Below are 24,588 nucleotides of genomic sequence, written 5' to 3'. Positions count from 1 at the left end.
GGCAGCTTCACGCTTGATTTTCCTCAATTAATGGGCAGTTATTTTGCGCCTATTTTGGCCAACACGCTTCTTGCGACCCTGTTGGCTATTTGCCATGAAAGGCTTGATTGTTCGGTGATCACGCTTCAAAAGTTTGGAAATTTCAAGACTGCTGCATCCCTCTGCAAGACATCTCACAATTTTGGACTTTTCAGAGCCCGTCAAATCTCTCTTCTGACCCATTTTGCCAAAGGAAAGGAAGTTGCCTAATAATTAAGCACACCTTATATAGGGTGTTGATGTCATTAGTCAACACCCCTCCTCATTACAGAGATGCACATCACCAAATTTAATTAATTGGTAGTTGGCTCTCAAGCCTATGCAGCTTGGAGTAGGACAACATGTATAAAAAGTATCATGTGATCAAGATACTCATTTGCCTAATAATTCGGCACACAGTGCACAAGTCTGACACATGGTGAACGACTGGAGAGGATGGTGCAGGAGTATCTTAAGCTCAATATCAATACCATCATGGACGGTTTGGACTCTTTTACATTTTGGTCTTCAAAAATGGAAGAGCGGTCTGAGCTCGCTAATAATTCGGCACACAGTGTATATGCTGCTAGTTCGAAAATCTTACTCACACATCCCTTTATAAAGGGAAATTCGACATAATACTTCTGTTAGCATATGCCATATACTGCTGACATACGTAGCACCCCAGTATATGGGCGGAACACATGGGTACAAAATCTGTGCCTGAGGGTGAAACCCCTGGCCCTTCCCCTGTGTTACGTGGTTCCCAATCTGCTGTACAGGAAGCAGGCGCTGAGGCCCCTTGCCCACAACCTGCAGTTGCACATATAGTAAGAACATTAAGCAACCATGTCCTCTTTTTGGTCCTAGCGCAGTGTTCAGTTTTCCCTTGTCAGCATATATGTCTCTTTTCAAATTGTTAGTTAGATAGGACATACATATTCGTTAGCACTTTACATTGTTACATTGTCCGATGCTGGACAAAGACCATTCCTGGCTTTTCCAGGCTCCTAAATGAGACTCGCGTCTCTTTATTAAACTGTCGGTTCCCTTAAGTTTTCTAAATTTTGCAAAAAAAAAAAAAAAAAAAAATGTTGGTGGGGTACTGGCCAGTTTCTGTACATTTTAAGCAGGTCTAAGAGACTGGTTAATACGCTCCACAGACCTATTCAGGTCGCAGCCTTACATATATTGGAATATGGTCATTGCCACACTAAGGCCTGCCTGTCATCTGAGTAATACACTTCACAGACCTCGTCACTCTCTAGGACATATCCTGTAATTACTTTGTTGTTGCTCAAAACCATGCAAAAGATACATTCCGCCTGGTTGGGTAGTTTCCAGAAGAAGTGCGTAGGGTTGTGCAGATTGGTCAATGGCACTCCTGTCTCTCTCCCTTGAGGAGGCAGCTTCAAAGTAAAATGAGGCTTGTAAATGTTCCTGACATGGGTTTCATGTCTGACAGACTGACCACAATACAGGTCCTCGCTTGCATTTACTGTATTCAGAATTTAATTCAAATGCTTTTGGTGTCTGGTGGAATCCAGTTTACTGACATTGATCATACAACTCCCCCAACTCCTGTTCTATATTCACCTTACAGAGGCTTCTCCCGTTATGACAGTGGCTCCATTGGGATCTGGTGGCCAAAATGAACTCACAAAACTCAGGTTTCACGGCACCTGCTGGCCCTCTGAAAATGTGAAGTGAGGGCCACATAATGACATGGCGGTGGATGTGGCGAGAGAAGCCCAAAATTGAAATGGGCATGTTTTAGCTGGCATTATAAAGTGCTTGGGAATATGTATTCCACTACCTAGCTAACAATTTTGAATGAGGGAGGGACCTCCCAATGTACGAGTGAGAGCCCTCACAAATGTAAAAGGAAAAACTAAAGCCAAAACGCTACGTGTGAACAAATGCTGAAGAGGAGGTATAATTTTTTTTTTTTTATTATTTTATTTTTTTATTTTGCATTATATACAAGTAATTATGAAGCAAAAAAATGTTTCTTAGCATTTTTCCCTTTAAAAAAAAAAATTTAGGCTTGGTTTTGTAGGTCTTGTTATAAATCCGTAAAAACAGCGCAATAGTCTGACAACATTATTCCCAGATACCACTTTCCCTTCCATTTCAGTCTTTTTCTCAGGCCCCCAGACCTGTTTCTTGGGTCCAGCAGAAAAATATTCGGCTTTCCCATTGACTGGCATTGGATTCATTATTTGGTACAAATACTCAAATATTAGAAATTATTCGGACCGATTTTCCCAAATCCTAATATTTCACTATTCGATCATCACTAATAGAGATATATTTTATGTAACTACATGGTCATCTGCCAAGGTTGCCGCATACCCCCGATTAGGGTGTGCCACCATAGTTGTAAACTGGTTAGGGGCCCACGCTGAAGTTTCGCACCCCCTAAGCTAAGCATCTGCTGCCGGCAGTTAATTTTTAACAGGAACAAAAGAGCGACACGTTAAATCTTTCCCTGACATCTGCCGTATTGGAGTTGAGTTATAAAATAAACATTTATTAGATAATTAGTGGGTTTGGTCAACAGTTACCTATATAAATTGCATTCTATAAAATGCAGAAGAAATTGAACTAAGGTTGCTGCTTTTTCCCCCCTCTTTCTGGCACATAATAAAAACCAATCAAATTAAACAAAATTTAATTAACCCCTTTAAAGCCTGGGGCGTATTAGTACGCCCCAGGCCATCACCCCCGGTTCAGTGGCCGTTAACCAGTTAACGCGGCCGGAAGCGCGTCACTTACCCCGCCCATTGGTGACCCCGTCACGTGATCGCTGGTCACTGATGGGTGGGGGCATGACAACCATGGGTCTACAGCAGACCCCAGTGGTTGTCATGTAATGATAGCTATGAGCGCCACCTAGTGGTCGGCGATCATAGCACAGGAGCATTTCTGCTACATAGAGGTGATCTGCTCATCACCTCTATGTAGCAGAGGCGATCGGACAGTTGATGCTTTTAGTCTCCTATGGAGACAATAGAAGCATGCAAAAAGTAAAAAAAATGTTTTTAAAAATATTAAAAAAATATAAAAGTTTAAATCACTCCCCTTTCGCCCCATTCAAAATAAAAAAAACAAAACAAAAACCCCACATACACATATTTGGTATCACCGAGTTCAGAATCGCCCGATCTATCAATATAAAAAAAGAATTAATCCGATCGGTAAACGGCGTAACGAGAAAAAAATTCAAAAACGAAAGAATTACGTTTTTTGGTTGCAGCAACATTGCAATAAAATGCAATATGCAATAACGGGCGATCAAAACAGCGGATCTACCCCAAAATAGTATCAATAAAAACTTCAGCTCGGCGCGCAAAAAAATAAGCCCTCACCCAGCCCCAGATCCCAAAAAATGGAGACGCTACGGGTCTCGGAAAATGGCTACATTTTATTTATTTATTTTTCACCACTTAAATAGAAAAGAACCTATACAGGAGGTTTGGTGTCTACAAACTCGTAATGACCTGGAGCATAAGAATGGCAGGTCAGTTTTAGCATTCGGTGAAAGTGGTAAAAAAAAAATTTGTGGTATTGCACTTTTTTTTGCAATTTCACCGCACTTGGAATTTGTTTCCCATTTTCCCGTACACGATATGGTAAAACCAGTAATGTCGTTCAATAGTACAACTTGTTCCGCAAAAAAGAAGCCCTCACACGGCCATATTAACCAAAAAAATAAAAATGCTATGGCTCTGGGAACAAGGAAAGAAGATGCAAAAACGGAAAATCGCAGGGTTCTTAAGGGGTTAAAATGCCTACAGAATAGAGTATGTTTATATGTACAGTATATATTTTGCATGTATTTTATGTTTTTTTTTTCTCACGGTTAAAATACATTAGGGTGCAATCATGTTACAAGATTGAGCTAATTTATGAATTTGCTCATAACAAGCACATCTAGAAACAAGAGTAATAAATAAAACAATATGCTTGAAGAAAGACGTTATAATAGATCATAATCATTTGCTCTCACCTGATCCAATAGTTTATCTATATCTGCAACAATAAGAATTAGCTGACGTGTTGACAAAGTAGAAGACTGGGCATCTGGTGCTGATACAGTTTGCTGGTCTTCAGAACTAAAAGCAGGGGGTACATCTCTTTCACCGGTTGGCATCAAACTTTTACTCTCAGTTATATTACCTTCTGAAATGGCACAGGCTGACAACTGGAAAATCAAAAAATATTAGTCATTTAGGAAACATCTATTTTGCGACAAAGCTAGACTCTTTAAAAAAAAAAAAACAAAGTCAGTGAATATTTTTATTTTTAACAAAAAAAAAACCCAAAAAGCTAAATAAAAAACAACTTCTTTTGATGTGTCTTAAGAAATCAGCATCTGTTTCAATGATGATACTTTTTGTCAATTTAGAGAAACTTGATAGTAATAATAACTTTTAAACAATACTGTATGGTTACATATTATATAGTGTGGAGGCAGTGATGGGAATCATATACGAGGGTCGTTATGTGTCCCCCAGAATATGCATGAAACATAGTAAACCCACTGAAGAGCATCGAAATTACAGCCACAGCTGTGGTTACAACGCAAAGTAAAAGAAAGTGTGGACTGGGTCAAGCTATTGACCAAGTCAGATTTAGGAAAACCTAACATGGGCTTTTATTGTTGGAGAGATCTGTAGGAAGGTAGTGGGACAGATCTCTCCCTCCACTCCTGGTCTTGCAAGTGGCCCATGAGCACAATTCACATTTAATCCTGCAGGTAATGGTTGCGTGTGTCAGTATTGGTCTGCAAGCGGCTGAGCAGGAGGTTCTGTGTATACCTGTCGGTGTGAGATTGAACACAGACCAGAGCCTTGAGCTAAACCATTACTGCACCCACAAGTTATACAGTGGTGCAGTCACCTATGGCAACGGATGGGATACAGACGTTTCGGCTGCGAACCGGATTATAAAAGTTTGAATTTATAAGTTGGCAAACAAAGACGTTCAAGTTTTAACTTTCTTGGGTAACTGCCTCATTACCGTAGTGACGTGAAAACCGCTGCCTTCCATGAGTAGCCACCTTAAAAAACAAGGATAAGCCAAGCCACACAATTGTATAACAATATTCATACTTTATTACTTTAAACGATGATACAAATACAGACAGTAGTATAAGAGAAAGGAGGGCTAACCGATCTAAATAGCTAATTACAGCATACACACAAAAAATTCTGGACCATTCCCATGGAGACAACACAGCAAGTAATTTATTTGTATACGTAACAACCAAATCTTATCCAGTAGGATGAGCATGCTAAGATACAGAAATTGGAACAGGTAATTTAGTTTTCATGATAGAGGTTCACAAGTGTATAATAAGATATATTCGTAACCAAATAACAACAAGTAGTAAATCACCACCAGTATTAAATCATAGACCAAAAAAAAGTAAAATAAATGCCGAAATGATTGAGTATAGATCATTATATATCAGAGTACATACTTAAAGGAGTTGTCCACTACTTTCACATTGATGCCCTATCCATAGAATAGGGCAACAATGTATGATCGGCTTGAGTCCCGCACGCAACACCCCCGCCGATCAGCTGTTCTCGCTTGCCTGCAATGCTTGGCCGTCCATCTGTAGAGGCTGCCGCGGGGTACTGCACATCTTCCTCCCATTCTATTGAATGGGAGGCGGATGTGCAGTAACAAGAGCCGGCCACTACAAGCACTGCAGGTAAGGACTTCTGGCCGGCGGCACCGATAACAGCTGATCGGCGGGAGTGCCGCGCGCGGGACCCCGCCCGATCAGACATTGATGCCATATCCTGTGGATAGGGCATCAATGTGAAAGTAGTGGACAACTCCTTTAAGATAACACCAGAAATCCCAAATATGATAGCCAAGATATATTAAACCAAGCCCAGAAATACCTAACTGCACCAATAAGTCATAACCGACATGCAATCCAAGATAACTACTTGTAGAGCTGTATATAATGGTAATCTTGAATTCAATGTTCATTTTGATTTGAAGATGTAGTTAGTTATTTCTTGGCTTAACATAACCCCTTTACTACCTTAGGTTTTTCCCTCCGTCTTCCCAGAGCCGTAACTTTATTATTTTTCAGTCAATATGGCCATATGAGGTCTTGCTTTTTGTGGGATGAGTTGTACGAGTTGTACCATGTCGTATAGTGGAAAATGGGAAAAAAAATGTCAAAGTACGGTGAAATTGCAAAAAAAGTGAATTTCCACAATTGTTTTTTTTTACCATATTCAATAAATATTAAAACTGACCTGCCATTATGATTCCCCAGGTCATCACGAGTTCGTAGATACCAAACACGCATAGGTTCTTTTTTTATTTAAGTGGTGAAAAAAAATCCAAAGTTTGCAAAAAAAAAAAAAAAATTGCCATTTTCCGAGACCCGTAGAGTCTCCATTTTTCGGGATCTGGGGCTGGGTGAGAGCTTATTTTTTGCGTGCCGAACTGATGTTTTTATTGATATTATTTTGGGGTAGATAAGATCTTTTATCGCCTGTTATTGCAATGTTGCGGAGACCAAAAACACCCCATAATTCTGGCGTTTTTTTCTGGTTACGCTGTTTACCGATCAGATTAATTCTTTTTATATATTATATTGACAGATCTGGTGATTCTGAACACGGCGTTATCCAATGTGTGTACATTTCATTTTTTTATTGTTTTATTTTGAATGGGGAGAAATGGGGCGATTTAAACTTTTATATTTTTTTAAAAACATTTTTTTTTTAACTTTTCACTTGCTTTAATAGTCTCCATGGGAGATCACCTGTGCTACACAAAGCAGAGCTGAGGCCCTGTTGTGTGTAGGAAAAAAGGGGTTCACTTGCTATGAGCGCCGACTGCAGTGCGGCGACCATAGCAGACCCCGGGGATGTCATGCCAACCCATCGGCGATCCGCAGTCATGTGACAAGGGCGCCAATGGCCGGGATTAGTGATGCGCTTCCGGCGCGGCCATGTTAAATGTCGCTGTAGGAGATTGACAGCAGCATTTAACATGTTAACAGCTGCGGGTGGATCGAGAGTCCATTCGCGGCTGTTAGGGGCACATGATAGCTGTACAGATCAGCTGTCATGTGCCCCAAAACATGCGGGCTCAGCACTGGAGCCCGCATGGAGTGCAGGGATACAACCTTGGAAGTACTCATACATCCAAGGTCGTAAAGGGGTTAATATGTATTGGCCATCAGATTTAGGATTTTTGTTATCTTAAGTATGTCATCTGATACATGATCATTACTCAACTATTATGATATTTATTTTAAAGGCCATCGGGCATCAGTTTTTTTTCTACCTAATCTGAGAGACCCTGATTCCAGCAATGTATAAATTACTGGGCTGTTGTGTAGTTTTTATAACATCACTTTCATCAGTAGGAGATTATCACTAGATGACTACTTGGCTTGCTGCCAGGTCATGTATCCCCGTGCCCATCACTGATTGGCAGACTGTGCATAAGCAGAAAGCTGCCAATAAGTATTGGGTATTATAGAGCTCAGCATTCACAAAACTGCTGGATCTGCATCCCCCAGTAAAGTTAGTGATAATATTGGGGTCTCTTCCTTTATATTATTCCCTTTAATTTGTTTTGATTTATGATTTAATAGAAAGTATCTACACTGGTGGTGATTTACTACTTATTATTTGGTTAGTGATATATCTTATTATAAACTCGTGCACCTCCATCATGGAGAATAAATTGCTGGTTCCAATTTCTGTATCTTAGCATGCTCATCCTACTTGATAGTATTTGATTACGTATATAAATTACTTGATGTCGATCCATGGGAAGGGTTCAGAAATGTTTTTGCACACGCTGCAATGGACTATCTAGATCTGTTAGCCCCCCCCCCCCCCCAATTTCCATTTCTCTATAACAGGGGTGGACAATTAATTTTCCCAAGGGGCCACATGAGAGACCGTAACTGTTGTGGAGGGCCGAACCAATAGGCTTAAATTAATGCTGCTTAATATTAACATATTAATTATTATTTAATCACTATCTCATACTGAGCAGAAGTGTGCTGACATCCCCCTATATACTGTAAGAGCCCGCACACAGCCCCCCTATATACCGTATGAGCCCACTCATAGCCTCCCACAGTAATGGCCGAAAGTATTGGCAACCTTGAAATTGTTCCAGAAAATGAAGCATTTCTCCCAGAAAATTATTGCAATTACACATGTTTTGTTATTCACATTTATTTCATGTGTGTGTATTAGAATATCACAAAAAAAAAAAAATCTGAGAAAAAAAATCTAATTGGCCATCATTTCACAAAAAAAAATGGCCAGGACAAAATTGTTGGTACCTTTCCAAAACTGTGGGTAAACAACTTTGTGTCAAGCTCGTACAAACTCACCTGTGGCAAGTAACAGGTGTGGGCAATATGAAAATCACACCTGAAACCAGATAAAAATGGAAGAAGTTGACTCAATCTTTGCATTGTGTCTGTGTGTGCCACACTAAGCATGGAGAACAGAAAGAGAAGAGATAAGCTGTCTGAGGACTTAAGAACCAAAATAGTTGAAAAATACAAAAACAATCTCAAGGTTACAAAGTTCATCTGTAGAGATCTTGATGTTCCTTTGTCCACGGTACGCAACACAATCAAGAAGTTTACAACTCATGGCACTCTAGCTAATTTCCATGGATGTGGACGGCATAGAAAAATTGATGGAAGGTTGCAATGCAGGATAGTCCAAGATGGACAAACTATGCATTGAAATTTGAATGAAATTAAATGCTATGCCAGGAGACCCAGGAAGACCTCACTGTTGACTCAAAGACATAAAGCTAGACTGCAGTTTGCCAAAATGTAGTGGTCAGCGTCAAAAAGCTGGGCTTGCGTCCTAGGTCATAGGTCTTCCAGCAGGACAATGACCCAAAACACATTTCAAGAAGCACCCAGGAATGGGTGGAAACAAAGCGGTCAGAAATGAATCTGGATCTAAATCACATTGAACACCTGTAGAGATATCTTAAAATTGCTGTTGGGAGAAGGCACCCTTCAAATATGAGAGACCTGGAGCAGTTTTCAAAATAAGAGTGGTCCAAAATTCCAGTTGAGAGTTGTAAGAACATTTTCTGGAACAATTTCAAGGGAGCCAACACTTTCAGCCATGACTGTATATATAATATGAACACCCACACAGACTCCTCTGTACAGTATGAGCCCTCACATAGCCTCCTACATTCAGTATGTACCCTCAAATAGCCTCCAATATAAAGTATGAGCCCCACATAGCCTCCAATATCCAGTATGAGCCCCCATGGGCCACTGTATCAGCCCTTCGACTGTCTAGGTCCGGGCTGGACTGAAACACTCCAAGGGCTGAATGTGGCACGCAGATGGCCCAGGTCTGCTCTATAATACTAGATCTGTAATGCTGTAGGAATCTGTCATATTTTAAACTAATAAAGTACAAACATTTTCTGATCAGATTGTGTGGTTCGGCTTTTCTCAATTTTATTAGTTTGTTGCATGTACAATTTTGGGTGTCTCAGCCCCAAATCATTTTGAGGGTGTATAAGCAATACATATTAAATAGTCATCTGGACCTGTAAAGAGGAGACAGCAAATTGTTAATCCTGTGATGCTTATGAAAGGATTGGAAAATGTAAAGCAAGGGTCTCAAACACGGTTGGGTATATAGGCTGCAGTCAATGGGCCACATTCCTTGCAGGAAAAGATGACGTTTTTAGGTGTGTCAAAAGAATGAAAAAACTACATTTTTGTCATTTTTTTATTTAGTTTTTTACAGTGTTTATTGTATGGCTTACAATATATTTTTATAGCTTGGGTCATTTCAGACGAGGAGGTACTAAATGTAAATTTTTTTCTTTAAATTTAACATTAAAGAATTTTTAGTGGCAACATTTTTTTTCACTATTTTTTCATGCACTTTAATTTTTACAATTTCTTTCCCTCAACTTCTTTACTTAGTCGCTATATGAGACTTTAACCCCTTAATGACTTTGCAATTTTCCGTTTTTCCGTTTTCATTTTTTGCTCCCCTTTTTCCCGGAGCCATAACTTTTTTATTTTTCAGTCAATGTGGCCATTGGCCATGGCTTATTTTTTGCGGGACAAGTTGTACTTTTGAATGCCATCACTAGTTTTACCATATCGTGTACTGGAAAAAGGGAAAAAAATTCCAAGTGCAGTGAAATTGCAAAAAAAAATGCAATTCCACAGTTTGTTTTTTTTTACCACGCTCACTGAATGCTTAACTGCCGTTATTATTCTCCAGGCCATTACGAGTTTGTAGACACCAAACATGTATAGGTTTTTTTTTATTTAAGTGGTGAAAAAAAGATACAAAGTTTGCTTAAAAAAAAAAAAAAAAAAAAAAAATGGCGGCATTTTCCGAGACCAGTAGCGTCTCCATTTTTTGGGATCTGGGGTTGGGCAATGGTTTATTTTTTGCGCGTCAAGCGGACTCTTTTATTGATACCATTTTGGGGTAGATCCGATGTTTCGATCGCCTGTTATTGCATTTTATTGCACTGTTGCGACGACCAAAAAAATGTAATTCTGGCGTTAAGAATTTTCTTCTGGTTACGCCATTTAAAGATCGGATTAATTCTTTTCTATATTGATAGATCGGGCGATTCTGAACGCGGCGATACCGAATACGTGTATGTGTTTTTTTTTAATTATTTTATTTTGAATGGGGCGAAAGGGGGGTGATTTATAGATATATATTTTTTTAATATTATTAAAAACATTTTTTTTTTTTTACACTTTTTGCATGCTTCAATAGTCTCCATGGGAGACTAGAAGCAGCACTTGCCTGATCGTTTCTGATACACACAGGCGATGATCAGATCGCCTGTATGCAGCAGAAATGCTCACTTGCCATGAGCGCTGACCACTAGGTGGCGCTCATAGCAATCAGGACATGACAACCACAGGAGTCTGCTGCAGACCCTGGGTTGTCATGCCAACCCATCGGTGACCCGCGATCATGTGACGGGGTCGCCGATGGGCGGGGCTAATGCCACGGTTCTGGCGCGGCGATGTTAAATGTCGCTGTCAGAGATTGACAGCGGCATTTAACTGGTTAACAGCCGCGGGTGGATCGCGATTCCACCTGCGGCTGTTGTGGGCACATGTCAGCTATATAAATCAGCTGACATGTGCCCGGTTCAGTGCGGGCTCAGTGTCGGAGCCCGCGTTGAACAGGGGGTGATGACCCGGGGCGTACTAGTAAGACCCAGATCAGAAAGGGGTTAAATTTTACTTGACTGATGGCGGATCTAATATCCTGCAATACTTCTGTACTGTAGGATATTAGATTGGTCAGTTTTACACTAGCACACTGCCTGTTACACCCTTCTTAATGCTCAGTAATAGCCTACATCCTGAAATAATGTAAACCATCCTATAATAATGTCCCTTATCCTGGCCCGACGTCTGTGGGCCCCCATCTTCGATGGGTCTGGTTATCATTAGGCCCATGGTCTTGGGAGTTCTGGTGCCCTGAGGGTTTAAGACCACTGATCTAAAGGATGACCATATTAAGATTCTGCAAACAGCCAATGGTTCTACCAACAGTAGAAATAGAAAGAAAAAAAAATAGAGGAGCACAATTTTAATTTCTTACCTCTTTAATAAATACACAATAACGTGACAGCAGTTGCAAGGTTAGCTTCCAGAAACGGTGGGCAAGTGTCGGTAGGTAGATTTCATCAGACCAACAGACAGTTAGACACGTCCACAAGACATTAGTAACTCTGAGATAATATGCGCTTTCAGCTGAAAAAGACAACACCCAACATATTAAATATCTATAACGACCTATTTTATGAAATGTAAGAATAATAAATCAATGGTAAATTCTAGGTGCACTGTACCTTTTGTTCAACAAAGTCAAGCGCCTTGAGATCAACCCTACCACCTAAAGGAGTATGCTGTTTGTGGTTGTTAAATGGCAGACGATTAGCTATATACAAGAGAAACGGCGGATGTTTAATAGTGTGTTTAGACAGACTGACCAGAATCTTATGAGCACAGAAAAATTATGCTGCCGATAACTATGGTTTTAAGGATCGCCCGAACGGTCCAATCACCCGATGAACAAGCATTTTCTTCTTTCATCGGGTGGATAGCTGTTTACCCAAGATGAATATCAGTGAACGACTGTTCCCAAGAAGGCTAGTACCCAATTACATATGGCTATGTGCAAGAAAGGATTATTGTGCAAGAAAGGATTATTGTGAAAACCATCATGGTTTTTTAGAAGCTCACATATGTAGCAGCACATAGCCAGCGAGAAACCAGCTACTACTGTAGATAAACTTCTTAACACCATCAAATATTCACCAACTTTGAAACCTAATCATTTATTCAGCAAGATTATAATATGTAGACCTAATTCTACTCTTTGTTGTATGGTTGCTTTTAGATTAACAGTCAGTGAGTATAAGTATTCTTGAAAAGTGATGTGAGGTTATATACCTGAAGCCTCCTCTCGATGAGATAGTATTGCAGATTCTAGGCTTCCTGCTATTTCTTTAAACCTAAAAGGAAAAAAAACAAAATTGCCTCTTAAAGATTTACCAAATGCATTATTTTATTTATGACTTATTATCTTTTAAAAATATATTTATAAATGTAAAACATAAATGTCAACTGTGTATAGAAGGGTTACCCATCATCCTAATCCTGCATCAGATAAGTCATCTGAAAAACCTTCCGTAAAGGGCATTAACTTTCAGTCTAAAATAGCCCCAGTGGCCAGTGTGAAAATTGCAAGATTTCTAATTTAGTTTAATACAGATCATTAAAACAAACAAAAAAAAGAATGTTAAAAAACGTGTATGTGACACAAAAACCTTATTTAAAGCACCACTTCATTTTTTTATTTTAGCGCTGGAGTGGTATCACTAGTCTAAGTTCCCTGACCCTAGTTTTATTCTCACCACCTGCTGTCTTCAGCTGCTACCAGCTCCGCTCTGGTCCTGTGCCACCATCTTGTGTCCAAAACTTCTGACTAGCCAGAAGTCGGAGGTAACTGTTACAAGCTTCTTAATGTAAGTCTATGAGGGCCTCGTTCTTGCTCTCATAGACTTACATTGAGCTGTGACTTCAGCAGACACAGTTGATTGAGGGCAGCAATGACCCTTCACTGTTGACCAAGTGAGTGTCAAATTATTATGTTACAAGGTTGCTTGCAATCAGGGAACCAGACAGAGACAAAGCTCTGTATGGGAGGATTCGAGAATCTCTAACCCCGTTTATTTCTACTTAGCATTATATATTGTTTTGAGTATATCAATAGCCAATCACCTACACCCATACTACAAGCTTGAACCAATGTTAGTACAATTATTACGGAAACACACATATGGTCATATCATCGTTAGTTCGGTGCATGATGGAAAGTTACAAGGTTACACATCCCGGCTCAGACTAGCTAGATAACAGGAGCAGGGTGTCTCATAGAATGTTCTTGAGAGAAAAAGTTCTTGTGAGAAAATTGCATGTGAAGCAGGATAAAAGAATGAAAGAATGTATATAGTAATAATAACATGATTTTAGGAGCAAGCTGCAAAAATGGAGTAGCTATAGCATGAATATCAATATGTCCTTTGTGTGATCATAACCAATACAGCACAGCTGAGCTTTATCTCCTTACAAACACCTCTGCAGTAGAGATGAGCGAACCTGAACTTAAAAGTTCAGGGTTCGTACGGGACAGTTAGTGTCCGGTGCTTATCGCCGTGGGTCATCACTCAACAGATGTTTTCTGATGCTTAGCAAAGAGCACCTTATCTAGCACTAGGCACTTTAGCTATTACAGCTTTGGCTAGTAAAAGTATAGGAGTGTTTTTCATATGTGACTATAATAATCTTATAAGCATCTCTATATACCTGCTATATGCTGGCCGCTGAGAGGCATCATGTGACCCCCGGCTGCAGCCGGCTCTGACATCCGCTGGTGTCACGTCAAGTTCCGGATGCAGCCGGGGGTGACTCACTTCTGCGGCCTTCCAAAGTGGATACTGGGCTATGGGCAGGGTAACCCCGCGCGTCACACTCAGCTATTTCCCTCTCTCCTCATTCATCGGAAAAGCGCGCGGTGGATGCGCCCACAATCCAGCATCGTGCAACTTGACGTGACATCAGCCGGGGGTCACATGATGCCTGTGAGCGGCCAGCGATAGCATCAATCACAGGCAGAAACAGCAGCACAAGGTAATTTCAAAGACACTTCTTTTCACCATAAAAATACATTAGGGCATTATCAATAGTACTGGACAACCCCTTTAAGTATAGAGTCTGGGAATCATTTTCAGAAATAGATGTACTTTAAATGCCTTTGCATGCAATCAATAAGGTTATTAATGGTTGACTCCCATGGAGCACATCTCAGACTTCACTGGTAGCCAATTACACAGGGAGCTGCTAGCAGTGGATCTTGATTATTTCTAAGATTGTTCCCCATACAACCATTAATAAATTGTGATCTTTTGAAAGTTATGTTTCTATTTTTTTCCATCAACTGCATATCATTACCATGTCTATCGAGTCTGTGTTTTCCATAACTTTTCCCTTTTTTGTGTTACAATTTCAATGCTAAGGGGTGTCTAGGAGCAGATTATGGTCAAATGTAAGGCACTATTTTAGCATCTAAAATTTTTACTCTGATTATGACCCCTCACCCTTTATCCTGGTATGCATGGCACCCCTCATCCTGGCATGCATGGTGCCCCGCATGCCAGGATCCTGGTATGCATGGTCCCCTCACCCCACAATCCTGGTATGCATGGTCCCCTCACCCCACAATCCTGGTATGCATGGTCCCCTCACCCCACAATCCTGGTATGCATGGTCCCCTCACCCCACAATCCTGGTATGCATGGTCCCCTCACCCCACAATCCTGGTATGCATGGTCCCCTCACCCCACAATCCTGGTATGCATGGTCCCCTCACCCCACAATCCTGGTATGCATGGTCCCCTCACCCCACAATCCTGGTATGCATGGTCCCCTCACCCCACAATCCTGGTATGCATGGTCCCCTCACCCCACAATCCTGGTATGCACGGTCCCCTCACCCCACAATCCTGGTATGCACGGTCCCCTCACCCCACAATCCTGGTATGCATGGTCCCCTCACCCCACAATCCTGGTGTGTGTGGCCCCCTCATCCCTTTCACACTGTAAACACACAAAAAAATAAACAGTTATACTCCCCTTTCTTCCCTGTGCTCCAGCGCTGCTGCGTCCTGTTCTGCCGGAGGCCGGGGGAGGAGTGCGGCGCCGAAGCACCACGCGTCTGGCGCCATTTTGCTGAAGACACTTCAAATGTGTCTTCAGTAAAATGGTGCTGGATAGTGCTATGCGCATGCGCCGATCCGACGCCTCACTCCTGCCCCGATCTCCGGCGAAGAGCGGCGCTGTGGCAACGCTCCTCCCGGACAGGCAAGTATGGCACCGGAGATCGCAGTATGCGTTCAGTGCCTACGCATACCGCGATCTCCGGCGCCATACACTCCTCTTACCTGTAACAGCTGGATGCCTGCTTCTGTCTGGAGCCAGACTGCACGTCACGCATGCGCAGTCTATAAAAGCTTCAGACAGACACGCATCCCCCGTTATATTATAGATATACAAATGAGTAATAAGGAGGCTGGAGATAGAGCAATAATACCACTTAACACTGCAAAAGCTTTCAACAGCGTTGAGTGGAATTATTTATGTAAAGTATTAAGCAAAATGGGATTTGGTCATAAGTTTTTAAATTGGGCCAAAATTCTCTATGGGTCACCGTCCGCTAGATTGAGAGTAAATGATCGATTGTCAAGGCCATTTGAGTCGGGCAGGGGTACACGACAGGGGTGCCCGCTCTCACCTCTCCTACTTGCATTAGCAATTGAGCCGCTGGTATGTAAACTAAGAGATTCAAAGGACTTCAATGATTTTAAGTCTAATAACAATAGAAAAGGTGAGTCTGTATGCAGATGACGTGCTACTGTATGTGGGCGATATAGAGTCAACTTTTGGCCCAATAATGACAGATATAAAGGAGTTTGATCAAGATCAGGCCTCAAAATCTATTGGGATAAGTCATCTATATTACCACTGCACCCTCTCCCACACATGGAAACAATTACACTAGCTTGGATACAAGTGGTGGAACAGTTTAAATATCTCGCTGTGGTAATCGGTTCAAATATTAACAGCTATATAGTGTCAAACATGAACCCCTTACTAGAAACATTTATATCCAAAATTAATGCGTGCTATAAATTGCCTCTGTCTGTAATAGGTAAGGGGAATCTCAATAAAATAATTTTGATGCCACAATTTTTGTATTTGCTTCACAATTCCCCATGTTGGATCCCTTCTCCCATATTCCGAAAGGTGCAATCATTGTTCAGAGAACTGATATGGTGCAAGCGAAATGCAAGGATAAAACTGATGTTACTTCAAAAGGGACAAAACTGAGGGAGATTTGGCAATTCCAGATCCATGGATATATTTTATAGCTTCGCAGTGCACCTTTTTCATGGGTGGAGAAACAGTGTGTGCAAGAATGGTAGTCTAGTCCTTCAAGACAAAAAATGGGTGTCGCCCATATACGTACTGGAGGTGGGCACGAAGTACACAGAGAGACACCGACCTTAGAACTGATGTTCAAGGTGAGGGACTGGGTGAAGAGACTGTTGAGCATAAGGGAATACTCTAATTTTACCCCATTATGGCAAAATCAGCGACTGGTGGAGTTTGACAAATTGACTGGTTTCAGAGGTTGGGAATCAAGTGGAATTCAGACTTCAGTTAATAGTAAATGGAACTCTTAAAAGCTTTAACAAACTACAACAAGAGTTTGGATTGCCTCACGGCCTCTTCTTTCAATATCTACAATTTAGGCATGCATATCTGACTCCGTTTAACACTGCGGCACCAGATATACAGAAAAAATATTTACTAGACTCGATAGAAGCAGCAAAACACACAACCAGTTTAATTTCAAAAATCTATCAGCAACCTGAAGGCCATGTGCCCACGTAGCGTTTTTGTGGCGTTTTTACGGCCGCGAAAACGCTTGTAAAACAGTCTGCCATGCAAAGCAATGTGAATTTGGATGTGCTGTGCACATGATGCGCTAATTTGCACGCCGAATTCGCATTGCTTTGCAAAACGCAGCATGACCATTTCTACCGCGATTACGCTGCAGAGTAATCGTGGTGCGTGTGGTACCTGGGATGTAGAGGAGACTACAACTCCTCTTCATCCCGGCTACCACGCGGTGAAAAAAAGAAACAAAAAAGTTAAAAATAAACAAAACCTGTATATTCACCTCTCCGGCGGCCCCCGGTCTGCTCTCCGGAGAGCAGACCGGGGGCCGCCGGAGAGGTGAATATACAGTTTTTTATTTTTAACGTTTTAATTCTTTTTTTTTTTCTTTACTATAGATGCTGCATTTAAAGCATCTAAGTTGTTCACACATTATAAATCCATGCCGGTTGCATGGATTTATATTGTGTGATCAACTTGTCAAGCACTTTTCCAAGTGATGCTCAAAATCGCTTGGAAAAGTGCTGGAAAAAACGCATGCGAAAACGCTTCTCTCTGGCAGAAAAAACACATGTAAATCTGCATGAATTTTTTTCTGCCAGAGAGAGGCAAAAACGCTCTGCATCAAATCTGCTACGTGGGCACATAGCCTTACAGTCTCGCATGGCAGACAATCCCCTAACAGATAAATTAAAATGGGAAGCAGATGTGGGGCCGATTACGGAAGAATAGTGGAAAGAGGTGCTGGAACTCTCTCCTAGATTGTCCCCATGTGAATCTCAGAAGCTCTCGGAGATATACCTTATTCATAGAGTATATGAATTGGGGTACGTCCAAAGGCAGATAGTCCAAGATGTGGAACTGGAGATGCACATTTGTTACATATGTTCTGGGAGTGCAGTAGATTGGGCTCCTACTGGAAAAACACTATCTTTAACCCATTCCCGACATGCGCTATATATACTGCTCTGCGGAAGCTCTATGTGAGAGCTAACACCCCGCAACAATGCCCACCATCGATGTTAGCACCGATCGTGGGTGTTTAATCCCCGTTATGCTGCTGTCAATAGTGACAGCGACGCCGCGGGACATCGCAGAGAAAGTGGGCTCCCTCTGTCCTCCCATCAACACAATGAGATGCGATTGTGTTGTGCTGATGGTCTCCATGGTGACCCCCCCACCCCGGTCCCAAGATGGCCACGGGGTCCTTCAAGAAGGTGGCTTGGCATCGCCTGCTCAGAAAGCGGGTGCTGAGACGCCTCCTCCCTGCCTTCAGATGCCGAACTGATGCTCTGTACTTTATGTTAATTATATAACATACAGTACAGACCAAAAGTTTGGACACACCTTCTCATTTAAAGATTTTTCTTCATTTTCATGACTATGAAAATTGTACATTCACACTGAAGGCATCAAAACTATGAATTAACACATGTGGAATTATATACTTAACAAAAAAGTGTGAAACAACTGAAAATAGGTTTTATATTCTAGGTTCTTCAAAGTAGCCACCTTTTGCTTTGATGACTGCTTTGCACACTCTTGGCATTCTCTTGATGAGCTTGAAGTGGTAGTCACCGGAAATGGTCTTCCAACAATCTTGAAGGAGTTCCCAGAGATGCTTAGCACTTGTTGGCCCTTTTGCCTTCACTCTGTGGTCCAGCTCACCCCAAACCATCTCGATTAGGCTCAGGTCTGGTGACTGTGGAGGCCAGGTCATCTGGCGTAGCACCCCATCACTCTCCTTCTTGGTCAAATAGCCCTTACACAGCCTGGAGGTGTGTTTGGGGTCATTGTCCTGTTGAAAAATAAATGATGGTCCAACTAAATGCAAACCGGATGGAATAGCATGCCTCTGCAAGACGCTGTGGTAGCCATGCTGGTTCAGTATGCCTTCAATTTTGAATAAATCCCCAAGTGTCACCAGTAAAGCACCCCCACACCATCACACCTCCTCCTCCATGCTTCACGGTGGGAACCAGGCATGTAGAGTCCATCCGTTCACCTTTTCTGCGTCGCACAAAGACACGGTGGTTGGAACCAAAGATCTCACATTTGGACTCATCAGACCAAAGCTCAGATTTCCACTGGTCTAATGTCCATTCCTTGTGTTCTTTAGCCCAAACAAGTCTCTTCTGCTTGTTGCCTGTCCTTAGCAGTGGTTTCCTAGCAGTTATTTTACCATGAAGGCCTGCTGCACAAAGTCTCCTCTTAACAGTTGTTAAAGAGATGTGTCTGCTAAAACTCTGTGTGGCATTGACCTGGTCTCTAATCTGAGCTGCTGTTAACCTGTGATTTCTGAGGCTGGTAACTCAGATAAACTTATCCTCAGAAGCAGAGGTGACTCTTGGTCTTCCTTTCGTGAGGCGGTCCTCATGTGAGCCAGTTTCTTTGTAGCGCTTGATGGTTTTTGCAACAGCACTTGGGAACACTTTCAAAGTTTGCCCAATTTTTCGCACTGACTGACCTTCATTTCTTAAAGTAATGATGGCCACTCGCTTTTCTTTACTTAGCTGCTTTTTTCTTGCCATAATACAAATTCTAACAGTCTATTCAGTAGGACTATCAGCTGTGTATCCACCAGACTTCTGCACAACACAACTGATGGTCCCAACCCCATTTATAAGGCAAGAAATCCCACTTATTAAACCTGACAGGGCACACCTGTGAAGTGAAAACCATTTCTGGTGACTACCTCTTGAAGCTCATCAAGAAAATGCCAAGAGTGTGCAAAGCAGTCATCAAAGCAAAAGGTGGCTACTTTGAAGAACCTAGAATATAAGACATATTTTCAGTTGTTTCACACTTTTTTGTTAAGTATATAATTCCACATGTGTTAATTCATAGTTTTGATGCCTTCAGTGTGAATGTACAATTTTCATAGTCATGAAATAGGGTGATTTGAAATGTAATATTTTTTTTTAAATATTTTTAAAAACATTTTTTTACTGGCTTCAATAGTTTCCTTAGGAGATGAGAAGCTGCAATCATCTGATCGCTTGTGCATGTGCTCATCTGCTATGAACGCCAGCCACAGGGCGGCACTCATAGCAGTTCGGCAATGACAACCACAGGGGTCTCCACAGGGGTCTCCTGCAGACCCCAGGTTGTCATGCCAACCCATCGGCGCCCCATGATCATAAGACGGGCACCGATGGCCGTGGCTTATGACACGCATCCGGCACAATCATGCTAAATGCCACTCTCAGAGACTGACAGCAGCTTTTAACATGTTAACAGCTGCGGGTGGATCGTGATTCCACCTGCAGCTGTTATGGGCACCACAGTTGATCAGATCAGCTGTCATGAGTCGGAAAAGATGCGAGCTCAGTGCCGGAGCCTGCACCAAAGGTGGAGACACGACATATGACGTATTAATACGTCATATGTCGTGAAGGAGTTAAGGCGCATTAAAGGAGTTGTCCAGTTTAAAACTACAAATCTGCAGTCCACCCATGCAATCCAGCCCCCCACATTCTCCATACCGAGCCAGCCCCCCATATTATCCATACAGAACCAGCCCCCCCCATATTCTCCATATAGAGCCAGCCCCCCCATATTCTCCATACAGAGCCAGCCAACCCCCCATATTCTCCATACAGAGTCAGCTCCCCTCCCTATATTCTCCATACAGAGCCACCCCCCATGTCTTTGGCTCTGTGAGCGCTTATCTGCTCCAGGCTCCAGCTTGTCCCCCTCCGCGGCGCTCTGCATTGATGTCAGCAGCGTGATGAGGTGACCTCATGACGCTGCCGTGACATCAGCAGCGTGAGTATGTAGGTGGCACCAGAGTTCTGGTCCTCTTCCTCTCTGAAGAGACAATTTGAATCTTAAAGACGCAAATACAAATGAATACGGCACCACCCACTACCTCCTCCAGAAAAATGCCAGTTTTCTTAGTCTAGAGGAGGGAAGTTTTAAAAAAAAAAAAAGTTTTTTTAAAATTATGACCCGGGCGGCGCCACCTGCAACCTGCTGCCCTAGACAGCAAACCTCTGGTGACTAGTGGCAAATATGTACATGACTGGTCATTTAACTGACAGAACCTAAGATAAAATCAAAATGAGAAAATACACTGTAGTAAGTAAATGACTAAATAGTAAATTCACAAAAGAGAGTACACCCTTCACATTTTTGCAAATATCTTATTATATCTTTTCATAGGACAACACTGAAGATATGACACTCTGATACAATGTAAAGCAGTCAGTGTAGAGCTCGTATATCAGTGTAAATTTGGTGTGGCCTCTAACTAACTCAACACAGGCATTAATGTTTAAACTGCTGGAAACAAAGGGAATACACCCCTAAGCGAAAATTGACAAATTGTGCCCAATTAGCCATTTTCCCTCCAGAGTATTATGTGACTCATTAATGTTAAAAGGTCTTAGGGGTGAATGGGGAGCAGGTGTGTTAAATTTGGTGTTATCGCCCTCACTCACACTGGTCACGGGAAATTCAACAAGGCAACTCATGGCACAGAACTCTCTGAGGATGTGAAGACTCAAACTTCAAGGTTAGATTTTAGAAAGGCAGATTTTAAGAGACTCAGAAAGAGAATAGGAGGGATCCAATGGCTGGATGTCCTTAAGGACAAAAATGTCCAGGAAGGATGGGAAATTTTTAAAAATGAGATTCTCAAAGCACAATCGTTAACAATCCCGAAAAGTAGGAAGAATGGGAAGCATTTAAGGAAACCAGGATGGATGAACACAGAACTTAAACACATGCTAAAAAGAAAGAAAGAAATGTTTATTAAATGGAAAGAGGGAGGCATATCTAAAGAAGATTATAATGCAGTCTGCAGATCCTGCAGGGCACGTATCAGGTTAGCTAAAGCTGACCATGAATTAAGGCTTGCAAGAGATGTCAAAAGCAATAAAAAAGGATTTTGGGGGTATGTCAAAAGTAAAAGAAAAGTCAAAGATGCTATAGGATTTTTACAGGATGAAAATGGAGAAATGGTAAGAGAGGATGTTGAGAAGGCCGAACTTTTTAATTCCTATTTTGCATCTGTTTTCTCTCAGAAAGAAAATGTAACATCAACTGATCTTCACTGTCCTTTTAAAGGAATAGAGGAATCCAAGTGATCTGTAAACAGAAAGATTGTGAGGGAATATTTAGCTAACATAAATGAGTTCAAGTCTCCAGGTCCAGATGAATTACACCCCAGAGTACTGAAGGAGATCGTAGAAGAAATTTTAGAACCACTCTCCATAATCTTTGAAAATTCTTGGAGAACAGGAGAAGTCCCAGAAGACTGGAGAAGAGCAAATGTTGTTCCTATCTTCAAAAAGGGGAAGAAGGTGGACCCAGGGAACTATAGGCCGGTGAGTCTGACTTCTATACCAGGAAAGATCTTTGAACAAATTATTAAACAACATGTATGTAAGTACATGGATAAGAATGAAGTGATTAACCAGAGTCAACATGGGTTTGTAACTAACAAGTCATGTCAGACTAACTTAATTTCCTTCTATGACAGAATCACTGACTGGGTGGATCAGGGAAATGCTGTAGATATAGTATATCTTGACTTCAGCAAAGCATTTGACAAAGTAGCTCACACCATCCTTATTGAAAAAATGACCAAGTATGCAATGGACCAGGCAACTGTTAGGTGGATTCATAACTGGCTTAGTGATCGGACTCAAAGGGTGGTTGTAAATGGCTTCACATCCAGCTGGATGAATGTCTCAAGTGGGGTACCACAGGGCTCCGTCCTGGGACCTGTATTGTTCAACATCTTTATCAATGATTTAGATGAAGGAATTGAGGGTAAACTGATTAAATTTGCTGATGACACAAAGCTAGGAGGGATAGCTAATACTAGAGAAGAGAGAGAGAGGATTCAAAAAGACCTAAATAAACTGGAGCAGTGGGCAGCAACCAACAGAATGGTTTTTAACAGGGAAAAATGCAAAGTACTACATCTGGGCAATAAAAATGAAAAAAGCATATACAGAATGGGAGGAATAGAGCTAAGCAACAGTACATGTGAAAAAGACTTAGGTATACTAATAGATCATAGACTGAACATGAGTCAACAGTGTGATGCAGCAGCAAAAAAGGCAAATACAATTCTGGGATGTATTAACAGAAGCATACAGTCTAGATCACGTGAAGTCATTATCGGTCTTTACTCCTCTTTGGTCAGACCTCATCTGGAATACTGTGTACAGTTTTGGGCACCACATTTTAAAAAAGACATAGACAAACTGGAGCAAGTTCAGAGAAGAGAGACCAGAATGGTGACTGGTCTGCAAACCATGTCCTATGAGGAACGGTTGCAGGATTTGGGAATGTTTAGCTTGCAAAAAAGAAGACTGAGAGGAGACTTAATAGCTGTCTACAAATATGTCAAGGGCTGTCACATTGTAGAAGGATCATCTTTATTCTCATTTGCACAAGGAAAGACTAGAAGCAATGGGATGAAACTAAATGGGAGGAGACACAGATTAGATATTAGAAAAAACTTTTTGACAGTTAGGGTGATTAATGAGTGGAACAGGCTGCCACGAGAGGTGGTGAGTTCCCCTTCAATGGACGTCTTCAAACAGAGGCTGGACAGACATCTGTCTGAGATGATCTAGTGAATCCTGCTTTGAGCAGGGGGTTGGACCAGATGACCCAGGAGGTCCCTTCCAACTCTACCATTCTATGATTCTAGGATCTGAAAAAATAAAAGTGATGCTCTACATAAAGATCGCCAGTGGTGGCGGACCTATGGCACGCGTGTCACAGGGGGCACTCAGAACCCTCTCTGTAGGCATGTACACCAGGGCCGCAGAGGAGCAGAGACAATGTGGGCACTGGTAAAAGCTCCAGCGGGAGCAGTGTATTAAATGTATTAATGTGAAAGGGTGCACACTATTGACAAGTTTTGCTAGAGACAGTGTGTTGGCATGGGGGCAGCTTTATTCAGAGGGGCAGTGTGTGTTTGTATACATACGTATATATTTTGCAGAGGCGCTGTGTGTATTTGTGTGTGTATGTATTTTGCAGAGGGGTAATGTGCGCGAGTGTGTGTATATATTTTTGCAGAGGGGCTGCGTTTGTTGTAGTGCGGCAGTGTTCACACTGTGCTGTAATGAGGCAGTGACCCAAGGAAAGTTCAACTTAAATGTCTTTATTTGCAAAAACTCAACTCAAAAGATGACCTCCGGATCGCACCCGGGTGATCCAAACAGTCCGTGTAAACCTGTTGCTGTGAGAGACACTCCAAGGTGCGCAAGGTACATTGCCTTCATAAGCCTGTGTTGTGTCTGCATACAGGCTTGCAGTGCACAGAGCCTCCTGCTCTACAGCTTGCAAACTAACCACTGACACACACAAACCTTTGCTGCAGGTTTTAAATGAAAACTGTGGACATGAGCCACATTTAAAACCCGGCTGGAGGGAGCGATTCGCTCCACTTCCATGCTGTAGATCGCTCCAAAAATAAAAGCCTAGGTCAGATTTTCTTAATCAGACTTCGTGAAATAGCTTGACTAAGTTCAAAC

The 24,588-nt window shown here is 41.8% G+C and overlaps 1 protein-coding gene across 1 annotated transcript in view; it reads right to left on the bottom strand.

Moving 5' to 3' along the window:
* The window catches only part of COG2 (component of oligomeric golgi complex 2), a 128,720-nt gene that overhangs the window by 46,558 nt on the left and 57,574 nt on the right, over nt 1–24,588 (bottom strand). Inside the window, exons 11-13 of the mRNA XM_073671438.1 lie at nt 12,518–12,579; nt 11,664–11,815; nt 4,031–4,225 (exon numbers count right to left, since the gene is read on the bottom strand). Of these exons, the coding sequence (XP_073527539.1) occupies nt 4,031–4,225; nt 11,664–11,815; nt 12,518–12,579 (409 nt within the window). The remainder of the gene's footprint in view (nt 1–4,030; nt 4,226–11,663; nt 11,816–12,517; nt 12,580–24,588) is intronic.

The sequence above is a fragment of the Phyllobates terribilis genome, unplaced genomic scaffold (genome assembly GCF_046119375.1).
Source record: "Phyllobates terribilis strain yellow unplaced genomic scaffold, ASM4611937v1 Scaffold_3__8_contigs__length_932513732, whole genome shotgun sequence".
Taxonomy (NCBI): domain Eukaryota; kingdom Metazoa; phylum Chordata; class Amphibia; order Anura; family Dendrobatidae; genus Phyllobates; species Phyllobates terribilis.
The sequence above is the reverse complement of the archived record's forward strand: the minus strand, read 5'-3'. Positions and strand labels throughout refer to the sequence as shown.